This window comes from Sardina pilchardus, chromosome 16 (assembly GCF_963854185.1).
Source record: "Sardina pilchardus chromosome 16, fSarPil1.1, whole genome shotgun sequence".
Taxonomy (NCBI): domain Eukaryota; kingdom Metazoa; phylum Chordata; class Actinopteri; order Clupeiformes; family Clupeidae; genus Sardina; species Sardina pilchardus.
In genome coordinates this window covers 31,777,228-31,787,227 of record NC_085009.1, presented here as the reverse complement: position 1 = coordinate 31,787,227, position 10,000 = coordinate 31,777,228, and the positions used below count along the sequence as shown (strand labels likewise).

Below are 10,000 nucleotides of genomic sequence, written 5' to 3'. Positions count from 1 at the left end.
GTGCACTCCATAGTGCAGAATGCAGCCAGACCAGTACCAGCAGCTACTGTAGCACTCAAACACACTCACACACACACTTGTGTATAACACACACACACACACCAGTGTTTCCCACACATAGACTAATTTGTGGCGGTGCGCCACAGATTCAGCACCGGCCGCCACATATTGTTTTTCGTTATTCTATATTCGTTATTTATTTTTTTTTTTAACGCTATTGAAAAACACGCAGCATTCGTTAAACTGAATTTCCTTTCCCTGCTCTCCCTCTCTGTCAACCACGCATCTGTCTCTCATACACACAAACACACGCACACACACACACACACAGCCCCTCCCTTCCGTGCACACTGCGTCTGTGTCCATATTACGCGTTCTCTGATGGAAACCAACGATATCATCCCTGGAAGCGTGGTCGCACTGATGCACATGACGCTGCTCGGGTGAAGCATAAAGTTCTTCCGCAACCTTTGTAGACTATGCGTGCAACTTTTCCAAACAGTAGAAATAAACTCACTCTCCTCCTTGGCCCGCTCTCATGCGCGCTCAATGGACACCCGCCCACGACATGCACATTTAATCTAGATAAAACATTCACAATCGTGAACGCAATGACGCACAGAAGACGACTAGCTACATTACTGTTAGATCCGTTTAGCATCATTAGTAGGCTATGCTTCAGACATTTGATTAAAACTCTTGCATTCAAGTTGACTGACCATCTCAATACCAATGTTTTTCAACTCCAAGACTTAAAGGGGCCTGTCCCAAGGAGAAAAAGTATTAGCTTACCTGAACAGAAACTGAACAGTCCAACCAGTAGAGTATGATAAACTTAGCCTGCTACTTTGTTTACAATATTTTGAGGCTTCAACCAGACAGCTGAATTTAAGAGGTGGAGTTATAATATGAATAGTAGGCCTAGGCCATAATCTGCATAAAGATTGTTGTTATGAATATCAGAAATGTCAGTATATAGAATGTAGGCCCCCCCCCCCCCCCAGACCAAGACGGGGCGACCACCACACATTGCCTTCTAATCTGTGGGAAACACTGCACACACACACACACACCAGTACCAGCAGCTACTGTAGCAGCATGCTGCACTCATACTGTAATCATTGCCACCTGCCTGCTAGGCCAGGAAGCTGTGTGTGTGTGTGTGTGTGTGTTTGGTTGGTGTGTGTGGGTTTGTGTGTTTGTTTTGCCGTGTGTGTGTGAGAGAGAGAGATCGTATCATCATACAATGTGTTCATACAGGCATATTGAAATCATATAAGAATGCAGACATACCTGTACCCTCCTAAAGGTCACCACACACGCGCACACACACACACACACACACACACACACACACACGCAGTCACGCACACGTGCACACACACACACTTTCTTTTGTCAAAATCCTATTTTCGATTATGATTATGATTATTTTGTGAAATGAAAAAAGGCAAGAAATTATTTAAAATAAAGTTTTATATTGAACATTTTCAAATAGTTTCCCCTTTGGGATTTAAGTGCAAATCTTGCTCTTATTAAACGGTATTAATTCTTAATAATTAATTTTAAATTATCAATATTAAGAAAAATCATCAAAAGCATCATCATAAGCAAAATCATACCAGTTCCCTTCCACTTCCAAGTCTAAAACACACACACACACACACACACACACAAATGGATGGGTCAGTGAGATGGCAGAGTTCCTTATTGTGTGTGTGTGTGTGTGTGTGTGTGTGTGTGTGTGAGCAGTCCACAGCGTTCCCCGGGGAGGTGAAGGGGCTGACGAAGCGGATCCGTACGGTTCTCATGGCGACGGCACAGCTGCGTGAGCACGAGCGGGACCCGGAGATGCAGCTGGACCTGCAGCACAGCCTGGCCTGTTCCTACGCCAGCACACCTGAACTGCGCCGCACCTGGCTACACAGCATGGCCCGCGCACACCTCAAACACGGAGACTACTCAGAGGTGTGTGTGTGTGTGTGTGTGTGTGTGTGTGTGTGTGTGTGTGCCTGGCCTGCTCCTACGCCAGCACACCTGAACTGCGCCGCACCTGGCTACACAGCATGGCCCGCGCACACCTCAAACACGGAGACTACTCAGAGGTGTGTGTGTGTGTGTGTGTGTGTGTGTGTGTGTGTGTGTGTGTGTGTGTGTGTGTGTGTGTGTGTGTGTGTGTGTGTGTGTGTGCCTGGCCTGCTCCTACGCCAGCACACCTGAACTGCGCCGCACCTGGCTACACAGCATGGCCCGCGCACACCTCAAACACGGAGACTACTCAGAGGTGTGTGTGTGTGTGTGTGTGTGTGTGTGTGTGTGTGTGTGTGTGTGTGTGTGTGTGTGTGTGTGTGTGTGTGTGTGTGTGTGCCTGGCCTGCTCCTACGCTAGCACACCTGAACTGCGCCGCACCTGGCTACACAGCATGGCCCGCGCACACCTCAAACACGGAGACTACTCAGAGGTGTGTGTGTGTGTGTGTGTGTGTGTGTGTGTGTGTGTGTGTGTGTGTGCCTGGCCTGCTCCTACGCTAGCACACCTGAACTGCGCCGCACCTGGCTACACAGCATGGCCCGCGCACACCTCAAACACGGAGACTACTCAGAGGTGTGTGTGTGTGTGTGTGTGTGTGTGTGTGTGTGTGTGTGTGTGTGTGTGTGTGTGTGTGTGTGTGTGTGTGCCTGGCCTGCTCCTACGGTAGCACACCTGAACTACGCCGCACCTGGCTACACAGCATGGCCCGCGCACACCTCAAACACGGAGACTACTCAGAGGTGTGTGTGTGTGTGTGTGTGTGTGTGTGTGCCTGGCCTGTTCCTACGCCAGCACACCTGAACTACGCCGCACCTGGCTACACAGCATGGCCCGCGCACACCTCAAACACGGAGACTACTCAGAGGTGTGTGTGTGTGTGTGTGTGTGTGTGTGTGTGTGTGTGTGTGTGTGTGTGTGTGTGTGCCTGGCCTGTTCCTACGCCAGCACACCTGAACTACGCCGCACCTGGCTACACAGCATGGCCCGCGCACACCTCAAACACGGAGACTACTCAGAGGTGTGTGTGTGTGTGTGTGTGTGTGTGTGTGTGTGTGTGTGTGTGTGTGTACACTTTACCACCTGTCTGAGTATGGGTCTTTTATACATCCTCCCTTCCTTCCTCAGTCCTCATTCTCACTGATCTAGATAAAGAATGATGATGCGGCAACAATGGGATAGTCTATCCAGCTAGTTGTAAATCAGTGGGACCGAGCACGGAGGATGGAGGAGGGATGTTGAGAGAGGCCCTATGTGCTTATTTGTGACCATTCAAAGCGAAATCAGTCGTTTTGCCCACATCGTTATTTTGAGAAAATCAACAATAACTAACTTCCGGGTTAAAATGTTGAATTTCACGTTTTCGCATAATTCGGCTGTATACAGTCTACAGTTTCATATCGTGAACGCATTTCACTGAAAAACATACGTTTTGACTGTTAAACCCGGCGAAGATTCAACACATTTGCTGTCATTCCCGTTGTGCACGCGCTGCTTAAACAGCTGATTTCTCCTCTTCTGGCATATCGTGACAGGAGAACCATGTCAACTTTGGATGCGGTTATCTTAGCGATAGTTTGTGTAATACCCTCGATATACATATCGTTGGAAAGCTTAGTTTATGGCCGTTCACGTGAGCACAATAACTTAATTTACTAAATTTTACCGAAACGACTGGTTCCGCTTTACAGGGTCACATTTATAGGCTGGGTGAACCTTGCCTGACCTCAGGCTCAGTCTGGAAGCCTACATATCTGTCTCCCCTGCTTCCTGTCCACAACCTCTCCAATCACAAACTAGCTTGTCCAAAAGACGCACCCGGATTGCTAGTCTGATTGGTTGAAGGGACTATCCTAGCGTACGGAGTCATTTGGCCATTGCCTCTTGTGCAGTAGACATAAAGCACAGACTACCCAGACGAATGTTCCATCTTAAAAGACTGAGCTTAGTATGGTGATTCTGTAGCAGACTACTTAAAAGACTGAGCTTAGTATGGTGATTCTGTAGCAGACTACTTAAAAGACTGTATGCAGACTACTTAAAAGACTGAGCTTAGTATGGTAATTCTGTAGCAGACTACTTAAAAGACTGAGCTTAGTATGGTAATTCTGTAGCAGACTACTTAAAAGACTGAGCTTAGTATGGTAAGTAGATACGCAGTTATTCAGCAGACAGATATTGTATATCTGTGCCTGATAAACCCAAGCTGCCACACACACACACACACACACACACACACACACACACACACACACACACACACACACACACACACACACACACAGACACAGACACACACACACACCACAAACTGCCATGCTAAGATGCTATCGCTAACTCCATAGGCGTGTGTGTGTGTGTGTGTGTGTGTGTGTGTGTGTGTGTGTGTGTGTGTGTGTGTGTACTGGTGTGCGTGTGTACACTGCTGCATGGGTGTCTGCTGACTGCTCATGCAGACACACACACACCCACACACACACACACACATATACACAAAAATACATTATAAAATGTTTGGTTGTCTATTTGTACACACACACATAAACACAGTGTGTGTGTACAGTGTCACGATTTGCTTATGAGTTTGGATCCAAACACAAGACACACAAGGTAAACTTGGGATCAACACACACACACACACACACACACACACTCACTCACACACACACACACACACACACACACACACACACACACACACACACACACACACACACACACACACACACACACAAGGTAAACTTGGGATCAACACACACACACACACACACACAGAAAAGGTCAACTTGGGATACACACACACACACACACACACACACACACACACAAGGTAAACAGAGCTTTACAAGAAACAAGGCAACCTAGAAACAGACAGCGTGTCTCAGCGTGTCTCACAAAGACCAGCAAGACATGGAGGGAGCATGAGGGCTTATGCTGCGTTCCAGACCACTCGGATATCGTGGGTCGAACTTCAACTCCAATCTAGAATTTGGGGTAGATCAACTTGCCCCAAGTTCAGAAGTGGGAACGCCGACTTCAAATAGCGTTCCTTTGTACTTCTCCCCAATAGGAGGTCAGAATTCTTCACCCATGAGTGTGTCTAGAATTAAATTGGGAGATTCCAACTAGGAAATATCGGACTTCCGAATTGTCTGGAATGCAGCATTCAATGCACAGGGTAGCAAGACACAGGCGAAGACACTGAAAGAATAATCCGGGAGATGAACTCAAATCAGGTGAGGGGTGGAGACAGGGAAAACCAGGAACAGGAAGCACATGGCACAGGACACAGGAAGTAGATACAGAAGCACATGGCACAGGACATGGAGGTATTATATATAACTGGAGAGAGTGACTAAGTCCCGCCCTCCATACAAATGAATGGCCGATGCTAGGCTTGTAAATCCAGCCAATTTTCGTCAACGCCATATTGAACACTGGAGCTCCGATCCAGCGCCAGTCGGCTCTGACCATGCGCAAAGTTCCAAAGCTGGAAATGACGCATGGACCTACATTGATTTCTATTGGACATTCTGTAAAAAGAGAGTCATCCTCCAGTTCAGACGGTGGCGATAATGCACATACCTTGCTTGCCGCGTAACAACAAGCAGAAAAAGTTGCTCGGGAACGCACACCTGAGTCCAGTGGAGTGTCGCACGGAGTAATGATTGGCTGTAGGTACCTGTCCCCCAACATGTACGCGCATGAGAGCTCGTGCCCAACACAGATTTTCGTGCACGGAGCTGGTTCTAAATGCTCCATGAGGCGCCATACTTGAAAATGGCGCTTGCTAACTTGCCGAAGCTAATCTACACGGCCTTGACCCCCTGGCACAGGACACAGGAAGTAGACACAGAAGCACAGGACACAGGAAGTAGACACAGAAGCACATGACACAGGAAGTAGATACAGGAGCACATGGCACAGGAAGTAGATACAGGAGCACATGGCACAGGACACAGGAAGTAGACACAGAAGCACAGGACACAGGACGTAAACACAGGAGGACGGTCCTGCTGCTCTCAGCGACCTTAACACCATCTAGGAGACGGCCCTCACAGCGACCTTAACACCATCTAGGAGACGGCCCTCTCAGCGACCTTAACACCATCTAGGAGACGGCCCTCTCAGCGACCTTAACACCATCTAGGAGACGGCCCTCTCAGCGACCTTAACACCATCTAGGAGACGGCCCGTCCTTAACAGCGACCTTAACACCATCTAGGAGACGGCCCTCACAGCGACCTTAACACCATCTAGGAGACGGCCCTCACAGCGACCTTAACACCATCTAGGAGACGGCCCTCACAGCGACCTTAACACCATCTAGGAGACGGCCCTCTCAGCGACCTTAACACCATCTAGGAGACGGCCATCATAGCGACCTTAACACCATCTAGGAGACGGCCCTCTCAGCGACCTTAACACCATCTAGGAGACGGCCCTCTCAGCGACCTTAACACCATCTAGGAGACGGCCCGTCCTTAACAGCGACCTTAACACCATCTAGGAGACGGCCCGTCCTTAACAGCGACCTTAACACCATCTAGGAGACGGCCCTCACAGCGACCTTAACACCATCTAGGAGACGGCCCGTCCTTAACACCATCTAGGAGACGGCCCGTCCTTAACACCATCTAGGAGACGGCCCGTGCTTCTCACATCTCCAACACACACACAAGGCACATTTAGCACACGTCCTTAACAGTCGGTGACATGGTCGCTGCCGGGGGAGCCTATCATACCATCTCTTCATCTCTCCATCTCTCCATCTCTTCATCTCTCCATCTCTCCATCTCTTCATCTCTCCATCCATTCATCTCTCCATCTCTTCATCTCCATCTCTCCATCTCTTCATCTCTCCATCTCTTCATCTCCATCTCTCCATCTCTTCATCTCTCCATCTCTCCATCTCTTCATCTCCATCTCTCCATCTCTCCATCTCTTCATCTCCATCTCTCCATCTCTTCATCTCTCCATCTCTCCATCCATTCATCTCTCCATCTCTCCATCCATTCATCTCTCCATCTCTCCATCTCTTCATCTCTCCATCCCTTCATCTCTTCATCTCTTCATCTCCATCTCTCCATCTCTCCATCTCTTCATCTCCATCTCTTCATCTCTCCATCTCTCCATCTCTCCATCCATTCATCTCTCCATCTCTCCATCTCCATCTCTCCATCCATTCATCTCTCCATCTCTCCATCTCTCCATCTCTCCATCTCTTCATCTCTCCATCCCTTCATCTCTCCATCCCTCCATCTGTAGTGTTACTTAATGTAAAGGACAGCGCCTCTCCATCTTCAATATTACTAAATGTAAAGGACAGTGTCCCTCCATCTGTAATGTTACTAAATATGAACTGCTTTGTGAAGTCCCAAATGTTCTCTTTCAGAAAGCTGGAGAATTCTGGAGAAAGCTTATTTAACAAAGATAGTGAAATATTTGTAGCAGATTTGTAGTCTTGGTTACAAATGCTGTGCTCATATTTGTCATATTTGGCCGTGTGGGCCACGTATACAGTCTGGTCATTAGGGACTCAGGACTGTTGGATTTAGAAGTGAAAGCAAAACATCTGGCTAAATACTGTGGGCCAGATGTACTAACGTTTTGCGCCCATTTCAGGCGTAACGTGCGCTTATAAACATGGGGAGGATGTGTACAAAAAGGCCGCAATGAGAGAAACGCGCAGACTGCCTGCCGTGGGAGCTGAGAATGGCTATTTGCGCTTTTCCGTGTCATGCATATTAATTCCTGGGCGGATCAGCTGAAAATGGGTGTAACGCGCAAGTACAAGGGAGGAGAAGTGCTAATAGCGATTGATTAAGTATTCCGCCATATGTATGAAAACTGCGCACGTCTATTTTGCGTTGAAAAACTTCCGCCTTCTGAAAGCAGGTGTAATCCAAATTGCGGTCAAATGCGTCTATTGGAAAAACGTTTAGAGACAGCTGAATCAATATTCAAAGCATCAGTTTTCCTCATTGTACTATGTCAAAAGCAACCTTAACTTTTGTTTGCCTCTCTAAAATCGTATTTTCTCTTTCACGTCACAGCCTACACTTCCCAATCTGTTAGACAGGCATTAAGTCATATCCTATCTACCTGCAGTAAATAGTTCACACGTATTTTTTAAGTGGATTCGTAGAACTACTAGGCCTACTCTGTCTGTCGCTGCTCGTCGACATCTCTTTGAATCATGTATGATCGCTAAACTTTGATTCTTTTTAATGTTGCAATATTCAACTGCGCTTGTGGTTCGCTCTACACACGCAATTAGCGTTGTAGATGGGGCGGGAACGGGCGGGGATGACCGCAGTTAACGTAATGAAGTGACAGCTTAGTAAATTCCACGCAATATAGCAAAGCACAGCGTTCGCATTCTGCGTATACAAAAACTCGCTGTTAGCGCTGTGTTAGTACATCTGGCCCTGTGTGTACTGTGTGTGTGCGTGTGTGTGTGTGTGTGTGTGTGTGTGTGTGTTGGGAGAGGGAGGTGGTGTGTGTATACGTACAGTAACATCTGCTGTACTGAGCTCTTCTATAGTCAACAGAATCTCATGACTGAACCTTGTCTGAGAAACTGCACCCGTCAATGTTGTGCCCTTATGTAATATTTATTCTGTGTGTGTGTGTGTGTGTGTGTGTGTGTGTGTGTGTTTCTTTCAGGCGGCGATGTGTTATGTTCATGTGGCTGCACTGGTGGCGGAGTACCTACACAGGAAAAGTAAGTCACACACACACACACACACACACACACACACACACACACACACACACACACACACACATACACATACACATACACATACACACACACACACACAGACGCACTGACTCACGTACACACACAGTCATATACATGCACACACACTCACACGCACGGACGCACACACGTATACACACACACACACGCACGCACGCACGCACACAAACAAACACACACACACACACACACTCACAAGCACATACACACACACACACACACACACACACACACACACACACACACACACACACACACACACACACTCATATGCATACAGTCAAACAGAATTTGCATGAATGTACTTGTGCTGTCCATCTGTATTTACAGACATTGGGACAAACACTCACATATGGCACATGCCGCACATGACCAACCGTTTGTGTGTGTGTCTGTGTGTGTGTGTGTGTTGTAACTTTCTGCATGAAGAGGAACACCTTATCAAGGTGTGTGTGTGTGCTTGGATTATCAAGTCAACTGTCAACAGTCACACACCACTGACAGACAAAACAATACACTTCACACCGTTACACAGACCATTGCACACACACATACACACACACACACACATACACACACACACACACACACACACACACACACACACTCACAAACCAAATTCACAATGTGAAATCCTATGCCAGATGATTGTTTTACAGAAAAATTCATTTGCGAGTTGACATCGCTTGACATTAGCTAACTTAATGTAATCATAGATTAGCCCAGCTTGCTGTTACATTATAAAGTTTTTTTTTTCATGCTAGCGTGAACGTCTCCTTTTAGTACACCAGAAGCATACTGTACATAAACGCCTCGACATGGTAGTGATTTTTACCGCTTAAAATTAATTTATTTTCATTTTGAAAGAAACAACACGGTGAGGCAATAGAAAATGCCACTTGCAGGTCGTTTGTTTAGAACAGGATATCGCGTTACCGGGACAACATGACACTTTCACGTACGCACTCTATTGTGATCAAGCACAGAGAGCGTGTTGTCTTTATTGTGCTACAACCAATCATCTTCTTGTTTTCAAGTAGCAGGATGCTTAACGGTCGTAACTTATGGTTGCAGGTCAGTGGACATTATGTTAAGCCCGCCCACCGACTCTATACGCGATAGATGTTTCATTTTTCCAGCTCGCAAGCCAATGGAGAGTTGCTAGACTACCCTGGTAGCCAATTACATTTGCTGCCACTAGGATCC

The 10,000-nt window shown here is 47.2% G+C and overlaps 1 protein-coding gene across 1 annotated transcript in view; it reads left to right on the top strand.

The window, feature by feature from the left end:
• The window catches only part of dock11 (dedicator of cytokinesis 11), a 158,154-nt gene that overhangs the window by 122,975 nt on the left and 25,179 nt on the right, over window positions 1-10,000 (top strand). Inside the window, exons 43-44 of the mRNA XM_062516401.1 lie at window positions 1,753-1,968; window positions 8,698-8,755. Of these exons, the coding sequence (XP_062372385.1) occupies window positions 1,753-1,968; window positions 8,698-8,755 (274 nt within the window). The remainder of the gene's footprint in view (window positions 1-1,752; window positions 1,969-8,697; window positions 8,756-10,000) is intronic.